Raw genomic sequence first — 25,799 nt, forward strand, 5'->3', positions numbered from 1 at the left:
AACATTCTGTGCTCTGTCAGGCGTGTGATACAAACAGTGAGTCTGTAAACGGAGTCAGACTCCTGTAACGTAGTATCCCAGAGCCTCTTAGACAGAAAGTAATGCATCAGTAGGTAAAATGTCTTAAGGACACTTCAGTGTTGCCAACTCTTGTGACTTTATTGAGAGTTTCATGATATGTGATGTTTTATTTAAAGTTCCAGCTCTTGGAGTCAAGTGAGCGTGAGAATCTTGGCTTTCATCTATTTTCCTAGCCCTTCCATTGTGGAGAAAAGCTTGAAAATGTGACCTGAGTGTATCCTAAAGGCTCAGAAACCAAAATGCAAATTTTAAAAAAGTCTCCATATGTTGTTACATTCCATAACTTTTAAGCCACTTCCTGAAATACTATGTATTAAAGATCATATTGGTTGAAAACAGAAAGTAATCTTCATGTGCTTTTTGGAAAAGCTATAGGGATATCAAGTGCTTAATCTGGATGATTGTAGGGGAGTAGCTCCCATGAAGTACTGCAGAAAGCAACAGTCACCATCTTCTCGCTCTGGCAGTTGGAACGGTTTTAGGCTAACTGGACTGAGTGCTAGCTGTAGCATCCTGGTCACTGAAGTTGCTGCAACACCAAGATGGCTACCGGCTGAATTGGAGCTAATCAACCTGTTGGTAGTGGGGATTACTGACAGTTGGTCGTAACTCCTGGGCCAATGAGACAATTGTCTCAGTAACTGGGAGGACATATCATTTGGAGGAACATGAAGTAGAGGGAAAGCACTGAAGGTAAGCTGGGTTGAGGAGAGTAGATGTATGACAGGTTCCTCCTGCGGTACACCTGTGCTATGTTCTGCTATTGTTTGGACACAGTGCATTGAAGGTACATGTAGTAGAAAAAAGTGTGTGCGTGAGACACCATGAAAACAGCCTAGCTGAAGAAACACACCTGTGAGGACTACTTAGCTCTGTTGAGCTGATCTGTCAGAAACTGAGGAATTAAAATCCTGAAATATCTGGTATGAATAAAATCTTACTATTTAGCATTTTCAACACTTTACTATATTATTTTTCCTTGGTAAATGTTGCCAGAACAGCCAAAGCCAATAGGTGCAACTGAACCATGCTAAGAATGCCTTCAGTATAAGTGGGACCAACTATTTCCAGTATCATTCAGAAAGCTTTTGGAGCCATATCTGAAAACAATCTGATTCTGTTTATTCTTGTAGTTAAACTGTCTTCAGCCCTGGACTCATTGTAGGCACTGATTGTTACAAAGCGGTCAATTTGATAGCATCATTTAAATGGCCAACCCTGCCACGCACTAGTCCTCAAATAGTTATTTAATATAAACTATTAAGCAACTGTCACAGGGAAGGGCTATGCCATATATGGGGGAAATGCCTACAAAACAGAATATGCATCTTTAATCTCATTTTAGATCCAGTTTGCCCACAAACACACTTTTAAAACTCTGCTAGCAAGGGAACTAATTAATCTTTAGATACAGCTGAGTGCCTAGTAGTATCTGATCCAGATGCTAATGAAGTCAATGGAAATATTTTCATTGATTAGAGTGAGGATTGTTTCAGTCACCTACTGGATTGTATCAAATTCTGGCAGAAGGTGAGGATGTCTCGTGCGTGCGCCCATGAAGCCAATATAAGTGCTGGTTTTCTTAGATGTGGTGTTAGGCTATCAAGTGAGTGAAACTGGTTAAAAGCTGTCCACTAGATTTTCACTGTTCAAAGACAGTGAGGGTGCTCACTACTATGTGCAGCTGAGATATAGTCAATTTCAGTCATTGGCAATAAATACAAAAATGTAAAATACTAGCATCCAAAAAAACCCACGTTTTGCTAATTTATTGAGTTATATCTAATTTCATGATTGTCTCTTCAGCTTGTGTTTTTAAATGCAATGAATTAATCTTGTTGTAGTCTATTACCCTGTTGTTATGTCTCTCATTTTTCCCTTCTGATTCTATATCTTTGCTTTGGTTGTCTGGATAAAATATTGATGTCGTTGCCTAATTAATTTGACTTGACTGCATTTCCAATTAATTCCTACTCTAACCCTCATGTAAATCTTTGCTAATCAGTCCATGTTTTCGTTCCCTTACTAGAGACGTTTGAGAGAAATTAGATTTCTTAGTGATTTTTTTAATCTCATAAACAGTCTCAACTTGTCAGCTACAGCAGATGTGCATATTTATTTCAATTATTATGTAAACGATTAAAACACTATTTTTTTAAAAGTCCTTCTTATAAGACAGGAATATAGTAGGATGGCAAGTCTAGATTTCTTCACTGAAGGTAATTGTGGTAGTAGGAGTCCTTCTGTCCTTCTCAGTGAAAAGAGCAGAATTTTCGCATTTGTTGTTACAGCTTCTAGTTCCTTTACAATACTTTTAAGGGCTCAGTTGAACTCCCTGTGAAGTCATTATAAAGACTGTCATTGTCTTCAGCTGGGATTGGATTGGGCTGCTAGGCTGTGATCTTGCAAACGCTCACATAGCGACTCTTCCTTGTGTAAGTCGTGATATTAACCTCAGTGGGACTACTCTTTTGAGTGTAGAACTGAGCCCTCTGTGCGTTACTCCAAGGAAATTAATAACAGCAGCCAGAGTTTCATTATCTGCAGAGACCAGATAGTGTCTTTGAGAAACATCCACTGTGCCCATGAAAGAAGTACTGCTACAGGCAGCCAAGCAGTTTAAATATCAATACTCCGAGGAAAACAAATAGGACCTATATATTGGAATCTTCTTCTGTGACAACATGGTGGCTCCACAAGAAGACCACTTACAAATCCCATAAAACAATGCTGTCAAGGGTATGCACAACTCTTCACTTCTGTTACACTGGCACAAAGCAGCATAGGGTGCCAAACATAAGAAATGAGGTGCATAATGGTGATTGCTTGGGGAAATTTGAATGATGCCTGCCTGGTCCGTGATTCTCTGAAAAGCAATTTACTGAAAAATATACTTTAAAAAAAAAAAAAGAGGATCATGTCTTGTGATTTGGCCAACAGAATAGCAAACAGTGGTAATATACAGATTAATTCGGAAAAACATGTCCTTCACCTGCCTGCTCGATCTAAGCCAGAAACTTCTTAGTGGGCTATTCCCACAATTTGGTGATCAGCAGGATTGGGCCAATTTAAGTAGATTACTTCCCTGTTTCATTACATCTTTCTTTCTGCCTTCTCTTTAAAAAATGGCACAGGATATGTCAGACAAAAGCTATGCCTTATGAAATCATGCTGGTTAGTGCCTTTTTTTCAAATTAATGTGTTTTTCCCAGATGTTTTGCAATCCCTAGCCTTAGTCTCTAGGATCTGTGATAAACTAAATTTACTGATCTGTACTTTTCTGTCAGTTATGCTTCTCTTTTTCAGCCTGTCATCTAGATACTTAACCTCATCACGTTAGAATGTTTTATGTTCTATGCCCAAGAACCATTCTGCTTACTTGTGTTTTCCTTTAATTTTTTAGCTTAATGGAAAGGAAGTTTTGAATTTGTCTAGCCAAGTATCATACCTGATTCTAAGAGGTAGGCTGATGGAATAAGGTAAAAGAAACATATCATATGCCTGTGTGTTTCCTGGAAAAACAGCTATAATTTCATATGTTGAATATTTTAAATAAACTACTTGCAAATAAGAGAGATTGGTCAAGAATTATTCATAAAACAACCAACTGAAGAATATATGTGAGAGAAACATTGTCTGAGTGTGGACAGCTCACAAACAGATACAATTTCTTACATTTGTTACAGATCACTTCACAGTTCCTTGTTTTGTACAAACCCACGTATGAGTTCTCAATGAAATAAGAGAGAGAGAAAAAGTGTTGCTGTAACTATATGACATAGGATTGCAGTTTTTTAAAAAGTATGAAGCAAAACATTGTGCATTTTCCCTGTATGAAAGTTCTGGGTTACCATAGCAATAGTAAAGGAATACTTGTGGCACCTTAGAGACTAACCAATTTATTTGAGCATGAGCTTTCGTGAGCTACAGCTCACTTCATCAGATGTTTACCGTGGAAACTGCTGCAGTTTCCACAGCATGCATCCGATGAAGTGAGCTGTAGCTCACGAAAGCTCATGCTCAAATAAATTGGTTAGTCTCTAAGGTGCCACAAGTCCTCCTTTTCTTTTTGCGAATACAGACTAACACGGCTGTTCCTCTGAAAACTGTCATAGCAATAGTGTAATAGTCCAACCTCACTTTTTCAAGGGTTTTTATATACATACAGGTTAGTGATGAGCAGGGTCTATTCATATTTAGTACAAAAACGGGGCTTAAAAAAACTGTAGTACAGAAATGTGGTCTTTTGATCTTTGCAAAACCTTAATTTGCATGGCTTTATTTCAGAATTCATGGTTGTAATTTACAAGAATTAATATGCAAATGGAGAGGTTACTTACTTGTGCATTAAGAACCTGGTTAAGGTCTCAAGGAGGGGTAGGCTCCTTGATTTATGGAAACAGATTAGACAAACCTTTGAGGGAACCTGACTGGTACAGTGTACAAAAACAATCTGGGACAGGAGGGTGAAATCCCATAATGATCACAAGATGCAGTTTAACAGAGCTCCATAACAAACTTTGTGATTTCAAGTCCAGCAGGTAGTCAACAATGCCTGAGTGGACATTCCATAGGAGTAATTGATCGATGAGTACGCCAGACCTGAACATGCTTCCATTTCTGCAGGTAGGTTTTCTTAATGGCAGGTTTCCTACTTCCCAGGAGTACTGTCTTAACTTTGGGGGAACAGTCCAATTCTATGACCAAGAACCATTAAGGATCCAAGCTCTGAGATACAGAAATGTTGGTCTGTTGTGCCTAAGTTTTGGGTCAGGAGATCCATTATCAGAGTGGCATTCATAGGGAAACACTAAGCAGGTTTGAGAGCCAGACTTGTCATGGCCAACGTGGAGCTATGAAAATTTCTACCACTTGTTCCTGTTTAGAACCCTGAGGATCCAGTGTCGGAGGGTAGGCACAGAGGAGGGTGTAATGCCAGGTGACTAAGAGGGTATTCCCCATTGAGTTGTGACTCTACCATAAGCAAAAGTGTCTGCAGTTTCCACTGGATGGTTTTGCAAAGAGATACACCTTTGGGAAGCTGGCTATATATATATGGCTCATGTGAAAGCTCCAATTCCGACAGGTGGGATGGTACCAGGAAGGGATCTGAGAGGGAGAGTCTAGTTCCTCTGTGATCAAGAGGTCCTCATGAGAAAGAAACCTAATCGGTACCATGGAGCCTGGGCAGTGTTCCGCCATAACTTGGATGGTACGCAGGTGCAATCCTTGTGCCCTGTAGGTAGTGCGCTGAGGACAAAGGTATTGGGGATTGTGCTGAGGTATGGTCATTATGGCTATAACCTGAAGAGGAGGATACTGAGGTCAATATAGACTTCTTAGAGGAGTCCCTTAGAGTTCTTTTTGTGTCCGGAGGGCTCATCTTCTAGTACCAACTTCAGTGCTAATGGCTGTGATTTTCTAGGAGATCCCTTGGTATGGGATGAAATGGGCTTCATCTTAATGGGTACTGGGGCTTGAGACACAAGCCTCAACAGTAACCATACTGGGACGCAAGTTCTCCCTGAGTTCTGGCCATGGAGATGACTTCCCTTCTTCTAGGAGTCCCTCTAGGTACTGTGGACTCTTCCTTGGAATATTCGATTCTGGAGCTGCCCACAATCTTTAATTGAGGCTGAAGGCATTGGAATGACCTGAGTGGCTGAGGCTGATGTACAGGGTGGGATTGGATCTCAATGAGCGCTCCATGAGAAGGCGCTTCTGTCTACCCTGAGGTGCAAGGGTCTGGACAGATCTGCTTTTTAAAGCCGGTTCAGACCTTGGATTTGGATGGTATGTGGGACTCTGAGGCAGCTGGAATGTCTGTCACTGAGGGAGAAAGACCTGTAGCATGTCTGACAAGGCTTGCAACCTGGAGTACTTGGCATAACCTGTTCCATCAAGGGAACAGCCAAAGGCAGAAGGCCCTGACTGCAGAAAGAAGAGTTCAAGGGAGGAAGACACCTCTGAAAGCACAAAGTGTGCTAATGAAAAGTAACATAAAGAGCACAAAGAAGGAACTGCAAAGCTAGCAGCAGACACTGTTATGATCTGTCTTGACCCAAGGGCAGCTGAGAAGGAACCGGAGTGAAAGCAGGTTCACATCTCCCTACATAACCTTGCACCAGAGCACAAAGATGTATGGTGCACAGATGTGGACCCTCAGACACTGCTAGCTAAAATTTCCAATCACAAGTGCACAGGTGCATGTACATCCTATGGTGGAGCAACCAGAGGAACAAATAATTCATTTTCATGTAACAATATATACTTTTTTAAAAAAATTGGGAATTACCCCCAGGGGCTCAAATTTGTTGCTCGTTCTCCCTGCTGTAATGTGATCCTGTACACTCCTGCCTGACCCAGGAAAAATCTTTCTCAATTCTTTTCTTCAAAAGCTTAGTACAAAATGTTCAGAAACTTGTAAATGTTTTTGTGTAATTAATTAGTTAAAAAACTGTACACTAATTAGATCACTGTAATTTTACATACTTGACATTGATATAATACCTTTTTTCAAGAGATTTCAATAAACTGAATACAAACTAGTCCCTGATCCTGCATAGACTTACACATGTACTTAACTTTACGTGCTAGGATTAGCCCTCTGAACTTTAATGGCATTAGTGGTATGCATTAAGTTAATTAAGTTTAGGATGGGAACCTGTATTTACAGTGATCATTTCACAAAAGAAGGAATGAAAAGGACGATGGCCCATTTCACATGGTCATGAAGCCTCAGAGACTGGGCTTACAACCTAAGTTCCCTGTAAACTGTGCGGCTGTGCACCAGCCTGTTTACCGCCACGCAGGCGCCTAGGGAACCCTCTCAGAGACCTGCTGGGGGAGGGGCGCCCAACCTGCTGCAGGTGGGTTGCCTGGACCCAGTCGTGGCTGGGGTGCCGTGGCCCAGGCTGGCCCCAGGTGCGGCCAGAGCAGCCGGGGTAGCGCACCCCAGGCCAGCCCCACGCACAGCCCGCTTCGGCCCCAGGCGCAGCTGCAGCAGTGCAGCCCAAGCTGGCCCTAGTTATCCATATCCTGGGCTGCTGTCTCCCAATGGGTGCTGTTGATACCATATCTCTTGATGTCTATCTTGAGGGTGTCTTTAAAGCGTTTCTTTTGGCCTCCTCATTTCCTTTCTCCTTTGGTGAGTTGGGTATACAGTAGTTGTTTTGGTAAGCATACATCAAGCATGCATACACAGTGCCCACTTCACCTCAACTGGTACTGGATAATCAGGGCCTCAACACTGAAGATGTTGGCCTCTGTGAGGACACTGACATGATGATCCTCCCACTTCACGCTGAAGAAAGTGCGGGTGCTGGCGTTCCAGGGTTTTCAGGTGTTTCTAAAGGTCACCTAAGTCTCACAGCCATAGAGGAGAGTTGGGATTACCACAGCTTTATAAACTAAAAGTCTGGTATGTGTTCTGATGTTGTGATTGTTGAACACTTGGCAAGACAGTCTGCCAAAGGCAAGACTGGCACAGCAAATTCTGTGCTGAATCTCGACATCATTGTCTGCCCTCTGTGAGAGATGGCAGCCAAGGTAGGCAAAGTATTCTACATTTTCTAGTTCTTTTCTTGCTGGGTCTGATGATTGACTGGGGACTGGCTGGTGGAGAACTTTTGTTTTGTCAATGTTCAGAGTTAGCCCTAGGCTTTTGTAAGCCTCAGAGAAGCAATTAAGGGCTGTTTGTAGATCCTCCTTTGAGTGTGCAGCTACAGCACCATCATCTGCGTACTGGAGTTTAGTTATTGTTGCTGATATTACTTTAGTTCTGGCAGAGAGACGAGAAAGGTTGAAGAGGTTGCCGTCAACCCGATCTTGGATGCCAATGCCCTGTGGTAGACAGCCACTATGAAAACACTAACCCAAGACTAAGAAAATGGAGAAAAGGGTGGGTGCCAGTACACAGCCTTGTTTTATGCCAGTTCGGATAACAAAGGGCTCAGAGGTGGAGCCACTGCACAGGATGGAGACAGTCATCTGGTCATGGAGGAGTCTTACAATGGTGATAAATTTGCTTGGGCAGCCAAACTTTGACATGATTTTCCACAGAGCCTCACGGTTGATGGAGTCGAAGGCTTTGGTCAGATCGATAAAGGCCATATACAGCTCCTGGTGTTGTTCTTGACATTTTTCCTGGATCTGCCTGGCTGCAAAAATCATGTTCATGGTGCCTCATGTTGGTCTGAAGCCACAGTGGGACTCTGGAAGTACTTCCTCTGCAAGAGGGAGCAGGCGATTCAGTAAGATTCTGGCAAGGATTTTCCCAGCAATGGAGAGGAGGGCAATGCTCGATAGTTGCCACAGTCGGCCCTGTCTCCCTTTTTGAAAATGGTGATGATGTCAGCTTATGTAAGTCATGTATGTCAGTAGGGATTTCTTTGGTGTGCCAGATTTTGAGGAGCAGCAAGTGAAGCTCGTCAGTCAGTGTTTGTCCCCCCACATTCAGTACTTCATCTACATACATTAAAAATCAAAGCTGTATGACCCATTGTTAACAGCTTCAAATGGAACAGTTATATTAAGGCTCTTACTTACCAACTACAAAAATGATGTTAGATTTCCTTAAATCTTCTGTAAAATCTAAATAAAAATAAAATCTTTGTTTTATTGGCAGCAACTACTGACTTTAATCTTCTGGTCTTTCTATATACTGTTATATAACACCTAGCAAGGTTTTCAAGGTAACTTTTTGATTTAAAGTAGCTTTTGTTTTCTACTAGAATGTTCTTTATTCTGAAATGAACTGTTACTCACAAGCTCACTTATGTCCCAGTTTTGTAACAGTCACTGCAGAAATGATAAAAATATATCTTACATGGAAACAATGACAGCCCTTTCATATGCACACCTTAGCTAAATATGGCAAAATCATAATAATTAAAAAGAATCAAACTGCTCTTGAGATAAGAATAATATGCATCATGAGCCACCATGTTTTTTTTTTGCTTTTATTCTAAAAGTATAATTTGATTAAAGTTCATATATAACCATTTCCATATCCTTTTAGGTTTTTGCATTCAGTGCTCCACATTTCTGACTAAAAGGAAATTTAATCTTAAATTCAGCCAGACTAGAAGCAACTCACCTCTGACTTGCACATTTCGAATTATGGGATATCACTAGCTGAGGGTGTTCATTAACACTCAGGCTGCTCTTAGAATCCTGCCAACTCAGCCTTTAATAACTGTTTGCCAAATTCTGAAAGCTGTTTTTGGCTTAATAGTAAGACTTCTGAATAAGTCTGGGTCCAATGGTTTGAATGGGAATTGAAGTAACTCTCTGACATACTTTCACACAATCAAATGTTCTTTCCATCAGCAGCTGAAATGCATACCTCTTTCATTTAAAAAAAATCTGGATGCAATTTATTATACTTATGATGTACTTGATTATACTAAAGGGGGAACTGAAAGGATCATAATGAATACATTAGTCTATACTTAAGAAGAAACTCACCGCCTGTGTTCTCATATTCAGAGAGATTTGATGGGTCATCTGCCTGTTAATTAAGGAATTGACATTTTTAGAATTGTTATTGCATAATTTGTGTGTTCTTCATGTACCTGTGGATATTAAAACTAACCACGTGAAAGATGATTTTCCAATTTTTGTGCCTACTCAAATATACAGTAACAATGGCTACAAAGGAACTCTATTAATGTAGCTTTATTTCTCCCTGCAGAGCATGCATACAAGGAATCCAAGGTAGCTCACGTTGATTGATATTGGCCCATGCTGTAATTGCTGCAACGACTGGCCTATTATAGTGTTAAGCCATATAGTGGCTAAGTATTTCAGAGGCAGCTAGTATGCATACTAAATAGCTTCCCATAGTAAATGGTGGACATGTTTCCAGGTCAACCATGGGATAAGTAACAGTAGAGTGAGTTATAGTGTGTGAAGTATGTGTTATAAAGATGAAATTACCGTATTGCCCCTCGCAATATATTGCACTAACTCTCAGGAAACTGGAGTTCAGGGCTTGAACTATGACCCTCTCTCTTGAGGTAGTAGGAACTGGGCATGCTTTGATGGCATCATGAGGGAGAAGAAATCTACCTTGCATTACTCTGCAGTGACCTCTCTTGCCCATTTGGGAGTTGTTTGGGCTCTCAGGAGAAGTCTCCTCTGCCAAAATGGTCAGATGAACATGAAGTTTTGGCAAGTGTGTTTGTTTTTGTAAAATATGCCATTTGTATATGTAGCAGAAACAATGAGTTCAGAGGTTCTCTGGCAGACTCACTAGACCCATCCAGGTAAAAAGTTGTCCTTAGCTATAGTCCTCAGTTCTGGAGTATGTTACATCTATTTTATGCGAACTTGTAGTAAACCCTCTGGCTGCATGTTCTCAACTCCTGACTAGAGCTGGTCAGGAAACTATTTTTCCAACAAACCAGGGGCAATAATAGGAGAGCACTTCCTGTAACCCAGGAGAGTGAAGTGACTGTGACTGACCCCTGTATGGAGGGGCATGGAGGAACAAAGAAGGATGGCTTTGTGCTTTCTCTTCCACAGCCTGCACACATCAGTGACAACTTCTTCCATAGAATACAGGGTCAGAAAAGATGATGTATCCCCTGAACCCAACAAAGATAAAGATGTGAGTGGTAAGGAAATGCCTAGGGGAAAAGGACAGCTAGGTGAGCTCCTGCAAGGATGGTTATGCAAACTGTCTTTGAACCTTCCTGGCCACAATAAAGGCTCTTGTGTTCAAAGATATAATGTGGATTTGAAGTGGTTTTGTCTTTGGTCTGAAAAAGCCTGAATCTGTTGACCTTCAGGACAAACTGCAAGTGCTGCTGAAGCAGCAAATGTTGTTAGAGGAGAACGTATGGGAGAAGTGAGGAGTGTGGTTAACTACTTATTTTGCGCTGCCTGGTTATTTAACGTTATTCTGTGTCATGGGGCTACTGTTCCTTATTTGATTTATAGTATTTTTAAGTCTTTGACATAGGCACCTTACAATCAGAAAAGATGCGGACAAATTGGAGAAAGTCCAGAGAAGAGCAACAAAAATTATTAAAGGTCTAGAAAACATGACTTATGAGGGAAGGTTGAAAAAAAATTGGGGTTGTTTAGTCTGGAGAAGAGGGGGGACATAACAATTTTCAAGTACATAAAAGGTTGTTACATGGAGGAAGGAGAAGAATTGTTCTTCTTGACCTCTGAGGATAGGACAAGAAGGAATGGGCTTAAATTGCAGGGTGCTCCACACTGACATCTTCATCTAGTATGACTTTTTTTGAGGGAATAACATAATCAACCTTCCGGCTCTGAAGAAGATAGGCATAAAATATTAAGGGTCTGGTTTTTAGAAGCAGCCTCTCATTTTGCACTGGTAGGTTTGAATGCAAATAATTGCAGGAAAAATTATTTGTAGCTAAAAAATTGTGGGTGCAAAATGGAAGGCTAAGTTGAGGTCTCTTTTAAAAAAAAATAATCAAACTCTTAGGGAATGTCTGCACTGCCAAAAAAAAGTGTGTTTTTAACTCAGATCAAAACAGCAGTAAGTACATAGTCAACTTGGCTTTTAACTCAGTTTGGCAACTTGAGTTCAATCACAGACTCTCCTATCCACTTTAATTCAAGCTGCTAACGTGAGCAGGCGTGGCAGGTTTGTATAATTTTTGGGTCCAAGTCCCCCCCCACACCTGTCTAAGGCTTTGGGAGGGAGTTTGGGTGCAGGAGGGGGTTTGGGGTGCAGGCTCTGGGAAGAAGTTGCGGTGCGGGCTCTGGGATGGCGTTTGGGTGTTGGGTGCAGGCTCTGGGCTGGGGCAGGGGGTTGGGGTGCAGGAGGGGGTGTGGGCTCTGGGAGGGAATTTGGGTGCTGGGTGTGGACTCTGGGCTGGGGCAGGGGATTGGGGTGTGGGAGGGGGTGTGGGGCATGGGGCTGGGCCAGGAATGAGGAGTTTGGGGTGCAGCAGGCAGGCTCCTCCGGGGTTGGGGGCCAGAGAGGAGGACTCCCCCCAGCCCTCTCCCTGCCAGCAGCAGCAAGCTCCAGGGGAATGGGGGTCCCTCCCCAGTCCTGAATTTGCTGGAGCCCGGGCATCACAGGCCCATACAACTTACTGCCCCTGAACATGAGTTAAAAGCTGAATTGCCAGTTTCTTCACTGCTATTTTAACTAGAGTTAGCTGATGTAGGTTAGCTAACCAAAACAGTCCCCACCCCACCCCTTCTTTTTTGCATGCCTTTAGTCACAATTTTACCTACCATTCAAATGAAAAAGAAGTTACTGCCATCCTTTCACATAATCAGCTCTTTTTTCCCTCCAACAACTCCTCAAATGAAATTACATTAAACAGACTGGGACCCTTGCAGGCTTCTCAGTTGTTGAGAAGGTGAAGGAAAGTTTAAGTCAATCGGAGCTATAATTTTTTGCACTGGAAGTTCCTTATATTGTAAATACATCCCAGGAGGCAGCAGTGAAGCTAAATGAACTTCTCAGTTTCCTGTTGGGCAGGCAATATCTCTTCTAGGATTAGTTATGTGCCAGAAAAGATCAATATTTGTGAGTCTTCAATCCGGTTTCAGGAAAGTAATAAGTGGTATTTGTATTCACTAAAATTCAAGTAGATAAATAGTATACACCAGGAATCATTGATCAAAAACCATTACCTCAAAAATATTTGCTTGTACTCTCATTTGCATATATGCTGATTTTCTTGTATAGAATTATGCCCATTTTCACTAGATTTTATTTTATTTTTAAATTTTACCCACAGGGTTTCCCCAATGAGACATTAGGGATTGTGAGACTCTGCTCCCCGGGTATGGATTTGAGAATTGTATCAGCATTGGCCCACTGAACTGCCATAATCCAAAATAGGTTTCCTCTGCTTAAGACTACAATTTGGATTTACAGTTATCCTATGAAAATGTCTCTCATAGCATTCAATCATACTGATTTTGAAATGATGCAGTGAGGTCCACAGTACAATACTGGACTACAGGGCAAAGAGGTACTATGAACTCTGAAAGGTAAGAATCCACACTGACTCTGGTCTTTGGAGAGCCAAGAGAGAAAGTTAAGGAGGCTTAAAATAATTAGAAAATAAGATTACTCTGGATTTGATTTTGGTGCTTTAGTTTTCTTAGGTGGTTTCCATTGTTCTAGGTATTAAACCCTACTCATAGATTGATTCTCCTTTGCCCTCTTCCCTCCCCCCTGCAAAAAAAAACAAACCCACAGGAAGCCTGTGTTGATGTGGGTGGAGAGCTAGACTCTTGCTGTATGGAATTCAGTTACAGGATCTGCACACTCTTGAAGCGGTTATGTGATGTGACCATGTTAGACTAGGAGCAGTTGGTGAGTAGATTTCTCTTGGACTGTCGTTTTGTATAGGGTAGGCAGGGGCTTATGTCAGTGGTTAAGCCAGTCAACTAAGATTTTAATTTAAATACTTATTTATATGTATTAATTTTTAGCAGATGGGTCTTGAAAGTGATTAAGATGTAAAGGATTTGTTGGCTTGCAATGATGATGGTGGGCTCTGCCTGTATACCAGAGGGCTCTGGAGAAGAACTGTAAGACTTGGCTAATGATCACATAAGGAAAGGAACTGAAGAGGTGGTGCCAGGAATAATTAGGTTGAAAGTGGTTCATTGTAAGAGACGACCATCAGGAATATAGCGATTCAGTAGTAGAAATGTCTTTATATTCTTGAGCCAGCTGTTTCCATTTAGCTGAGGCTCGTGTAACTCATACTGAGGTTAGGGGATATCTATCTTTTAATAGAGATATTTGATGGGCAGTTTCTAGTCCAGTGTTACTGGTGCAGGTAGGTCAAGGTAAGGTTGTCCATAAATATAGTTTATTCTTTGGTGGTGGATTATAACAGAGTTCTTGGGTTGGACAATTGCACTTGAACCCAACTAACAGATGTAGTCGTACTGTCTGAAGGATCATCAGGTAGAGGGGATCTAGCTGCCTATAACTGAACAAACAGAGTACATATCCTACCTTTTTCAAATTGGGAAGACAGATTTTAGACTGAGATGATTATTAGCTGTTGGAAGTATAATATCAGGAGTACAATAAGTTACCATGGATGTGATCTAATGATAATAGCAGAAATATTGATAAAACAATGTCCTGTTATATAGTTTGGGTTATAATAAGACCTTTTCTTGTCATTTAATTCATTAGAAGGTAGTTAATCTATATTGAATATTGTTATAGGTTAATATGTTTAACTTTCTGAGTGTAATGATTGGGACTTGAAATAACTGTTATAATAAAATGGGTTGACAGTAAGTCACAGCATATTAGAGGGAATGTTATAGCACTACTCAGATCTTTGTAGGTGGTGATAATGGTCAATTGTGACTCATAAATCACATTCATATAAAGAAAGTGGAATGTTTTTATAATGGATGGTGCTTTTAAAGTGTGTGTGAATGTGTTCTGAAAGAAAATAAAGACCAGCACAGGGGATATGAACAGATATGGAGAAAGCTGATGTGTCAGAGGAAAATCATGTTTTACTAGTCTATTATTTATTTCATTTATTATTTGAATGTGTCAAAGCAGTGGATAAAAGAGAACTAGTTGCATAATTTAGACTTAAAAGGTCTTTGACATGGTCACCTACAAGACATTAAAGAAACTAAGTAGTCATGAAGGAAGAAGAAAAGTATTGTCATGGATCAGAAATTGGCTAGGAGAGAGAAAATAAATAAGATTAAATGGTCAATTTTTATCATAGCAAAAAGATTTCAAGAATATCCAGAGGTATATTGTTATTGCTATCAAAAATTCTTGAAGGGATATTAAACGTCATGCTGTAGGTCTGTGAGGGACTACACCCTATGTTCACACCCTCACACTATTTGTAATAATCTTTATACAAGATATGCCTTGTGAGATAATTTGAAAACTCATAACTTGCTAATCATTAATATCATGGTAAAATGTGTATAGCAGCTTTATGCATAAAATAAAAAAATTCCCCTATATGGTGATAAAAATACGTACTCACCTAGCACCAAACTAGTCAAACAGACCTGTCTTGAACAAAGGAGTGTATGCTTGTCTTAATTTGCATTTAAGCAGTAAACAGTCATCAGTCAGGAAGGGGGAAGAGGTCACACAGGTGAAAAAGCCCAGCAGGGAATATCCTTCTTCCAGCAGACTGCCTGTCACCCTGTTCTCAGCTGAAAATGTTTTTCAAAGTGGGAGTAAAAACTGTTTTAAACCAAAAAAAAAAAAAAGTTGAACACCCCAAGACACTTTCTCTCTCTCTCTCTCTCTCTCTCTCTCTCTCTTTTTGTCTATCTCATTATTCGCACCCCAGAAGAGAAAGGAAACAGCTGTTGCACTCTGGGGAAGGGATCCTGACCTGAAGCATTTGGTCACTAATTCTGCTAGAAGCATGTGGTGAGAAACTTTGCTTTAATTTAACATAGTTTGTCAGGCACTTGCATCCAATTCTGACTTTTTATGCCTCATTACTTGTACTCAAAATCTATCTCTTTGTAGTTAATAAACTTGTTTTATCTAATCCAGTGTATTTAACTTAGTGTCTGAGTAACTCTAGTTAAGATAATATCCAGCAGCTTGTTATTCCCTTAAAGGGAATATACTTAGTATATTTGGACTGTCCAGGAGAGGGCTGGGCAGTAGAGTAGAACCTCAAAGATACAAACACCAGAGTTACAGACTGACCAGTCAACCAGACACCATGTGAAATCAGAAGTAACCAATCAGGCAGCAGCAGAGACAGGGTAAAAAAGTAAATACTGTACTGAGCCCGTGTTGCATCATAAAGGTAGGCACATCTGGGCTGCCTGTCCCCATCCCATCCCCTACTCGCCATGGTGTGGGGCAGCCACTTACAGGTAGGAGGTGGTGAATGCTGTTTTCCCCTCTCCCTTCCCCCTGGCTAGGAGCGGGACAAGCTTGTAAGCTCAGAGCCCTGGGAAAGAAACTTTCCAAGCTGTTACTGAAACCTGGCCTGGAGCATAAGCTGAAGGAGCCAGAGCACGAGCTCCTGCCTGCATGCTGCACTCTGGAGGAGCAGCTCAGATTTAAAATGCCAGAGCCTGCACTACGTGCCCACTGACACTGCGGTGCCCCAGATGCCTCACTTATCACCCTTGCAGCCAGGGGGCTAGAACCAGTTGCCTTTCCCCACCCCCACTCACTGGGCAGCCACTGCAGAGCTGCGATTCCCCCCCCTCCAAGCAGTCCACCCTGAGGAACATCCCATAATGGCTTGTTCAGAGTTACAACTTCCCTTCCCAAGGTGTCCATAATTCTGAGGTTCTACTGTAGAAGACGTACTTTTCTGGGGAAAAATTAAAGACTGGGAGTGTGTTGGGATGACCCTTCAGTGTAACCCAGGCTGGTGAGAGCCAGGCTGTGACTGGCAGGCTGCAGTCACACAAACACATCTGGGAGTGACCTGCCTGCTGGTGGCAGTCTGTGAGCCATCCAAATCGGAGGCTACGGCAGCAAGGCAATCCAGGTTACAGTTCTGAATTCAATCCACTTGCCAATTCTGCTCTGTGTCTATTGTATAGTTGTTGTTTGTAGAGTAGTATTAAAACAAGATCCAAAATGTTTGCAGCTGGTACCCCTGAAGATCAGCAAAGGATGCCAAACCTTCCGAGGGATTAATAATAATATGGGGAGACCTGCCTGGGAATCAGAAAGCATCATGAGGTGGCTGTCAGCAGGGGAAGTTTTGGATGTATGACTTGCTTGTTTCAAGATGATCCAGTCTCAGGTATATTCTGCGTGGTTTTAGAGTTCATCTGATGATCTAAAATGCATGTAGGTGTGATCTACTAGGCATATATCTGCTCATAGTTTACAAAGCATTCAGGCACACTGGAGTTCCTGGTCTGAGTCCGGGAACAGCAGCCTCAGACCCCCCAAAAGGCTTGATGTCTACAGACTCAACAGTATCATTCCATAAGGAAAGTTCTGATGCTAGGGGGGATTTCAAACAGCCCTCCAAGAGCTTTGTTCTCTCTGTCCCGCTCTTCTCTCCTAAATCTAACATTGGAAATTGTAAAGAAAGTTGAAAGAGGTTACTTTATACAGTCACACTCCATGACAGCCACGCATCTGCTTCCCAATACCCCAAGGGAACCTCATGAGAAACTACTCTGCTTTCTCTCTCCTCCAAATGAGAGTCATAGAGGTCATCCCTCAGCAACAAAATGGGAAGGAATATTATTTGATTCACTTTCTGGTACTAAGAAGAGAGGCTATCTGTTGCATCCAATGATGAATTTTGGCCATCTGAACAAGTAGAGTAGCCAAATGTAGTGGTGACACTGATATCTATAGTTCCTTTCCTGTGTCAATAGAATTGAATTAAACCAGAACCAGAAGTATTTTCAATGACCAGTATTACAATATGGAACATGCGTGCTTCAAATCAAACTTAAGTTCACAACAGCCATTCCTGGCAATGAATTAAAGCAGTGTTTCTCAATCTTTTTGATACCAGGGACCAGCTTACTGCCTTTCTATACTGTGCACCAAGGAGATCTCTTGGATCGGTGCCAGTCCATGGACTGGTCATTAATGCCTCTTAACCTGAACACCTTTCTGGTGCATCTCCCAGGGAAGGAAGCTCTGTAGTCAGTCCATATCTGATAGAAAAGTCTATGGTGTACAAGGTGTAAATGACATGGTGTCAGAAGGGAACAGAAACAGAAGGAAGAAGGGGACAGAAGGGGGAAAATATACAACAAATGTTGCAGGATCTCATCAACATGCCATTCTTCAATACCTCAGAGAATTTTATCTTTGATAGACTTTCAGAATGGACAGACTGGAAACAATATTTCACAAAATTTCAAATTGCTACAAAACTCCATAAGAAAATTTGAGATAAACATGTGTGTGTGTATAATATATATATTGTGATACAGGAGGGCCAGGGAGAAGTGGTAGAGTGTTAGAGGGGAAATATATAAACCCTAGGCTAATTAAAGCGTGGTTCCCTGTAGACTAGGGAAGGTTGCTGCAGGTTAATTGGAGCACCTGTTGTCAATTAAGGCCCTGTCAGGAACCTAATGAAACCCCCTGCTTCAGGCAGTCATAGGAGGAGGAGGAAGGAGAGAGGACTGGAGCTTGGAAGTATGTTGTGAAGACCAGAGAACTGAAGAAAGGGAGACCCTGCCCCAGCAGGACAAGGAGACTCCCTTCCTCCAGGTCTAAGGACTGATGGTAACCCCACCTAAGGGGGTTTAGAGGGGCTGGAACTCAGAGCAAGGAGCAAACCCAGACCCCTCCCCCACTTCCCTCCTCTATGACCTTCTTGGGCCACTAGCGGGGCCCTCGGCACCCAAGAGCAGGGATAAGGGGTAGTGTCTTAGCCTCCCCCAAGAAAAGCCCAGGACCCACCATATGAACATCGGCCGTCTCGTCACAATATATAAATTTTAATTTATGCTATGAGAAGGTAGGCAGAGTATATCTTTAAATATTTTCCCTTTACTGAAGACAGTCATAAAGATCTCAGTGAAAGAGTTCTGGCTATATTTGATGCATACTTTATATCTTTGAGAAATGTGGTATATGAAAGAGCATGTTTTCACCAAAGAATTCAAGAACAAGGAGAAAATGAATCTTTTGTAAAAGCTCTGCATGTATTGGCTGAAAACTGTGATATTTGGAACTGCAAAACATGAAAATATTAGAGACAGGCAGTCTTTCACAGCAGCTACAATTAAAGGCAGACCTGACACTTCACACAGCTATTCAAGTAGCAAAGCATTCTGAACTTGTGAAGCAGCAAAACAAACTTGCCAGACTTGAAAAAACAAGGAACTAGTTTATAAGCTTTAAATAGCTGCAGCATGACTGCTAAAAGTAATTATCATAAGACTCCTGAGCCTGAGAGGGGGGAAAATTCCAGCCAAACTACAAAGCCTTTCTGAATAAATGTACAATATGTGTAAGATTTCATAGCTCAAGATATGTGTTCAGCTAAAGGTGAAATATGTAATAATGCATAAAATATGGTCATTTTGCAGCTGTTTGCCATGCTGAAGCACTGAGAGAGCGAACTATGATTAGAGAGAATAAGAGCCATTGTTGCTGGGTTCCATCATGTGACTACACAAGCATGCCTGGAGAGTTAAAATGAGTATTTGTGGAAAGACTGACTAAAATTGACTCCAGAGCAGATGTGACTGTCATTTCAGAAGGAATTTACAATCACCTTCAATCCCTCATGGAGCTGAAATCACTTGACACAGCCTTGATTTGCAGTTGAGGTATTCTGAACTGCATGGACCAGTTCACCACAGAAAACTTACATGCTGAATGCACAGCTTTTGTCTTTGTATGTGATCAAAGACCAACAACCTTCTCAACTGCAGTGTGGCAGCCATGATGGGCATCAGTAAGAAAGGCTGAAGAACTCGATGGGGTATTTGGTATTATTGGACTTTTGAAAGGAGATCCAATACAAAAAACATCGACAGACATTGCTGAACCATAAAGCCTACACACACCTTGCAGGATTCCTATCCCATGGCTTCATAAAGTAGAAACTGAATTAAAGAGAATGGAATAGGTTAGCACTATGTAGAAAATCTCTGAGCCAACAGATTGGTGTAACCCAATGGTACTGGTTATAAAGAAAAATGGAAAAATATAAATGTGTGGATCTTTAAATACTGATTGAAGCTGTTGTGAGAAAAATATATCCTCCCAATACTGAATGATTTTCTCCCCCAAACAAAAGGAGCTACAGTGTTCTCCAAGCTGGATGCCTCAAGTGGATTCTGGCAAATTTTGCTTAGTCAGAGTTCTAAACTGACCACATTTATCACACACTCTGGGAAATTTTGCTTTTGAAGATTACCATTTGGGATTATCAGTTCACCTGAAATTTTCCAAAGAAAGATGGCAAAACAGTTCACAAACACAAATGGAGTTGCACTTTTCATAGACAATATGGGTCTTTGATGGAAGAACACAGCAAAACCCTCAATGAAGTTTTAAGCCCCTAATTAGTCATTCTGAATGGAAGCTAAACAAGGACAAGTGTATTTTCCACCTACCCCAAATCAAGTTTTTTGAGGGGCAGACCATAAACAAAGATTAAATCAGTCATAGCCATGAGAAAGGAAAAAGCAATTCAAGAACTGAATGCATCAACAAATGTACCAGAACTGAGATGTGTTCTCAGTAAGGTGAATTACCTAGGTTTATACCTACAAGACCTTTCTACAATGAGAAAACCACCAGATGAACTATTAAAGTCTAATACATAGTGGGTTTGGAGCCAAATAAAGAAATTTGCCTTCAAAAAGGTAAAAATGATTTCAACAGCTCCAGTTCAAATACTATGATGTGAACAAACCCACAATGGTCAATGCAGATGCAAGCAGCTATAGCTTAGATGGTGTATTGTTGCATCTGGCTTCCACTCAGATCCATGTTGTTGCATTTTTCTCTCGCATACTCAAAGAAACAGGAAAAATGATATGTACAGATTGGAAAGGAGTGCCTGGGAAGCATGTGAAAACTTTTACATGTTTCTGTGGATTGGATTCTTTTATACTGATAACAGACCATAAACTGCTTGTAACACTCATCAATGGAAAAGACCTGAATCAAGCACTACTGAAATGCCAGCGTCTATTGATAAAATTAATGAGATTCAATCCAATTGCAAATTACATTCCTGGAAAAAATCTGGTAGTAGCAGACACTCTGCATTGGAGCCCTGCAACCCACTCAGAGCTGACCTATAAAGGCATTTGTGAATGCTGTAGATGCATACAGACTAGTGTCAGAAAAGTCTACTCCAGCTACAAGTAACCTTGACAGACATGCAACTTCAAGAAGTTTTAAGTTATATTTGGGCTGCTGGTCCAAGTATCTAAAGGCACTAAGGGAGCAATAAGAGACTACTTTGCAGTATGTGGACAATGAAGCAAATCAAATTCCATTGTTTTACAAAGTATCAGAGGGGTAGCTGTGTTAGTCTGTATCTACAAAAAAGGATAAATGGACACAAATCAGACATCAGGAATGGTAACATACAAAAGCCAGTAGGAGAACACTTAAATCTCCCTGGACATTCAATAACAGATTTAAAAGTAGCCATTCTTCAACAAAAAAACTTCAAAAACAGACTTCAAAGAGAAACTGCAGACCTACAGTTCATTTGCAAACTTAACACCATCAATTTGGGCTTGAATAGGGACTGGGAGTGGCTGGCTCACTAAAAAAGCAATTTTTCCTCTCTTGGTATTGACACCTCCTCATCAGTTATTGGGAGTAGACCACATTCACCCTGACTAAATTGGACTTCAACACTGGTTCTCCACATTCACCCTGACTAAATTGGACTTCAACACTGGTTCTCCGCTTCTCTCCCTTCTCTTCGTGTGCCAATATATATTTATACCTGTATCTGTAATTTTCACTCCATGCATCTGAAGAAGTGGGTGTTTAACCCTTGAAAGCTTATGCCCAAATAAATCTGTTAGTCTTTAAGGTGCCACCGGGCTCCTCATTGTTATTGTTTTTCAAGGGATTGAATTTAGATGATCAAGTAGTAATTGCTATCATTTCTCTTTCTTATTTCTTTTAAAGACTAGTACCAGATTTGGCCTGGGATCATTAATATATCTGGAAGACTAGAAAGCCAGTAGTGATTTTAAGACATCTGAGCTCCTAAAGGGTGTTTTTAAATTAGCCTTAAAAAAAGAAAAGAAAAGGAGTATGGACAGTTAGGAAGTAATAAGGAATTTGCCAGTATTATCCTTACTTATATTCAATTAGCAGTATCTTCAGAAAAATTAAGTAGACTCTACAGATCAATGTTAAACAACTAATTGTAAAGGGATTTTAACAACACATTTATTCCTCACAAAATCTTAAATGACAAACTAATTCAAATTGGCTTGAATTAAAACCTTTGTATTATGGATTAGAAACTCACTAGAAGTCTAGCAATAAAGGCTATGGTTGCCCTGTAGAGCCCATGCTGGCACAACTATGCCGATATAGCTATGCTGGCTACTAGTGTATCATAGAATATCAGGGTTGGAAGGGACCTCAGGAGGTCATCTAGTCCAACCCCCTGCTCAAAGCAGGACCGATCCCCAATTAAATCATCCCAGCCAAGGCTTTGTCAAGCCTGACCTTAAAAACTTCTAAGGAAGGAGATTCCACCATCTCCCTAGGTAACGCATTCCAGTGTTTCACCACCCTCCTAGTGAAAAAGTTTTTCCTAATATCCAACCTAAATCTTCCCCACTGCAACTTGAGACCATTACTCCTTGTTCTGTCATCTGCTACCACTGAGAACAGTCTAGAGCCATCCTCTTTGGATCCACCTTTCAGGTAGTTAAAAGCAGCTATCAAATCCCCCCTCATTCTTCTCTTCCGTTGACTAAACATCCAGTGTTCCCTCAGCCTCTCCTCATAACTCATGTGTTCCAGTCCCCTAATCATTTTTGTTGCCCTCCGCTTGACTCTTTCCAATTTTTCCACATCCTTCTTGTAGTGTGGGGCCCAAAACTGGACACAGATGAGGCCTCACCAGTGTCGAATACAGGGGAACAATCGTGTCCCTCGATCTGCTGGCAATGCCCCTACTTATACATCCCAAAATGCCATTGGCCTTCTTGGCCACAAGGGCAGACTGTTGACTCATATCCAGCTTCTCGTCCAACCCCGTAATCCCTAGGTCCTTTTCTGCAGAACTGCTGCCGAGCCATTCGGTCCCTAGTCTGTAGCGGTGCATTGGATTCTTCTGTCGTAAGTGCAGGACTCTGCACTTGTCCTTGTTGAACCTCATCAGATTTCTTTTGGCCCAATCCTCCAATTTGTCTAGGTCCCTCTGTATCCTATCCCTACCCTCCAGCGTATCTACCTCTCCTCCCAGTTTAGTGTCATCTGCAAACTTGCTGAGGGTGCAATCCACACCATCCTCCAGATCATTTATGAAGATATTGAACAAAACTGGCCCAGGACCAACCCTTGGGGCACTCCACTAGATACCGGCTGCCAACTAGACATGGAGCCATTGATCACTACCCGTTGAGCCGGATGTGTAGATGTGATACACACTAACAGGAGGAGTTCTGCCAGTATAGGAACATCCCCCTTGACATTAACTATGCTGCAAGAAGCCCTCTTCTGTGTTTTTTCACATCCCTTCCTGACATAGCTATGCTGACAAAAACCCCAGTGTTTGACACATCTATGCTGACAGAAGATTACTTCTCTCACTGTAGCTAATGTTATTCCAGGATGTGGTGTTCCTATGCTGGCAGAAACACTCCTCCTTCTGTGATTAAGGGACTACACAGCACATTGGAAATCTGCAGAAGATGATCAATTGGGTGAAGACGCAAATAATAATGGGAATGGAGAAATAAAATAAAGAGGAACAGAGGAGAAATATTGACAGAAAACTACAATGGGTTTCAAGCTGGAAAAAATAAGCTAGGGGAAAATAATATGATAATAACCTATTCAGTGGAAAACTGAAATATGAAAAGCACCTGAAAGAGATCTAGGGGTGAAAGTGGTCTTTGGCTTCTATGTGATTGCATATGGGCCTGAGAACTGCATACCACTAGAGTTTTCTTCCAGGAAAGAAGAAAGAAGAAGTTCTGTATTGAAAGTTTATATAAAGGAGAAAGAGTTCAGGCCAGTTGGGGAAGATTCATTGAGAATTTGGGGGTGTGTTTTTTTTAAAGCTATTACATTCCATATTGCTCTGGGGTTTGTTTTTTGTTTTTAAATAAAATACTGTCCTATGGAGCTGGGGGTACTTGGCCCATCTGAAAATCAGGCCACAAATTCTTAAACTTAACTCCTATTTTAATGTGACACTATTATCTGAGAAACTTTTATTGGTTCAGAAACAGTCCTTCCCAAAAGGGGATACATGCTTTTGTATATTTTGGGCACAAAGTCGAACTAAGGCAGAAAAATAGCAACCTGCTTTGAAAAATAAAGCCCCAAAGCTATGAAGCAAACTAAAAAAGACAGAAAATTCAAAGTGGACGCCTGAACTCATGTAGTTTTGAGAATAAAAAGATCCAAAATCCTGAGTCAAGGACAGAATATAACCTTCACTTTTAATTTTCTTGGGGGTTTTAATCATTTTAATTTTTGTTTTAAATGTACCCCCCTCTATTCATATCCATGTGTATAATGAAAGATTAAAATAGTGGAACTCAAAAGATAAAATAATACTGGAGCAGGAGTATCCAAATACAATGAGGCAAAAGCACATGGTTTTTAAATCCAACAGTCCTTAATGCAGCCACAGTCCTCGTGCACGTTTGCTTCCTACTAGATCGTGCTATAAACAGTACCCAGTCAAAACCACATTTTCTTTCACTTCACATTCTGCCAGCTTTTCTCTAACCTCACCCACTTACAACTCCCCATAACACTATGTATTATTTACCTATGGCTCTCAAATAGTACTGTCCAGGTACAAACCTCTCTCCCTTCTCCTTTAATTTCTCAATTATATTTTGGCACTACAGAAAAAGGTTTGGTGGTGGGAGAGTTTGGCTTTCTGACAGCATGTATGTCCAGATGATGAGTAAACACCTCCTGGAATAGAAGACCTTTAAGATGATGAATATAACTGGTTATTATCACAGAATAGCTGAGCCCAGATTTCACCGGCCATGTGTAAAAGAGCAGATACACACTCCCAGAGCACCAGACAGACTGGTTTAAGGTAGGGAGAGATGTACTCCCAGGAAATAAATCTGCAGAAAAGAGGGCCCTTGTAATATGTTAATTGTTTACTGCCTGAAAGACACTGGATACCAGGACATGGGGGGCATCACAGGAAAAGGCGGCTGCATGTAGGGTTTGTGATAAAAGGTATCGGATCCTAGAATTTGCTCTTAGAAAGATGTAAGTTGTTTTCTCTTCTGAAACTGAAACTGAGAAAGCCTTATCTAGTGAATCTTTTGGCCAAGTATAAATCTAGATATTGTTGAGACAGCCATTTACAGTGTATTAAATCCTTTTTCTATCTACTTTTTTATAACTCTTTATAAAACAAAGAGTTTCTTTTGAGTGTGATTTTCATGCAGTTCCGTCCTGGAGAAGGACCTTCCAGGAAGGAGCTCTCAAACCAGGCCGCTCCACACTTCCCTTGGCCGAAAGGCAAATTTAACCCTACTGAAATGTGTTGCAAAAGCATGTAACTCAGAAAGGAGGAGACACTGAGAGGATGCAGGATGCAGAGCTGGAGGAAGGATGCATTTGATGACAAATGCTGACTCTCAGGCAAATATGCAAAGGATTTTTTAAAAAGTATACATTGTACCCAAAGGAGCCATTCTATTGCTTTGATACAATATGAATAAATATTTTAAAGAGCAATTTTTGTACCCAGTAGAGTAAAATAGCACTTGTGCAGACACTGCAGTTTAAAAAGTAATTGTATAGATTTGCAAATAGGTGTGAGTGTGAACAATGAGCATTAACATTCTTTATAAAATAGAGCTTGCTCACCAGTCATCTTTCCAAAGTTCATAGTTTGTATTGATGCATTTCTTTTCAAAGAATTGCTCAAAGTGAACTGGTGCCTGCTCTTGCTGTAATTGCTATCTTGAAGTCAGTGGGAGCTCTGCATGAGTGAGAACTGGGCACCTGTAGGTTATAGGCTCAAGTATACTTGCACAGAAGCATGCTATACTAAAGATTGGGAGACGGTACACTGCCCCAGTATTAATACCTG

The 25,799-nt window shown here is 41.1% G+C and overlaps 1 protein-coding gene across 2 annotated transcripts in view; it reads right to left on the bottom strand.

Moving 5' to 3' along the window:
- The window catches only part of AK5 (adenylate kinase 5), a 148,868-nt gene that overhangs the window by 32,480 nt on the left and 90,589 nt on the right, over positions 1-25,799 (bottom strand). For both annotated transcript variants that reach the window (XM_048859822.2, XM_048859823.2), the window contains exons 9-10: positions 9,550-9,592; positions 8,629-8,673 (exon numbers count right to left, since the gene is read on the bottom strand). In XM_048859822.2, the coding sequence (XP_048715779.1) occupies positions 8,629-8,673; positions 9,550-9,592 (88 nt within the window). The remainder of the gene's footprint in view (positions 1-8,628; positions 8,674-9,549; positions 9,593-25,799) is intronic.

This window comes from Caretta caretta, chromosome 8, assembly GCF_965140235.1.
Source record: "Caretta caretta isolate rCarCar2 chromosome 8, rCarCar1.hap1, whole genome shotgun sequence".
NCBI lineage: Eukaryota > Metazoa > Chordata > Testudines > Cheloniidae > Caretta > Caretta caretta.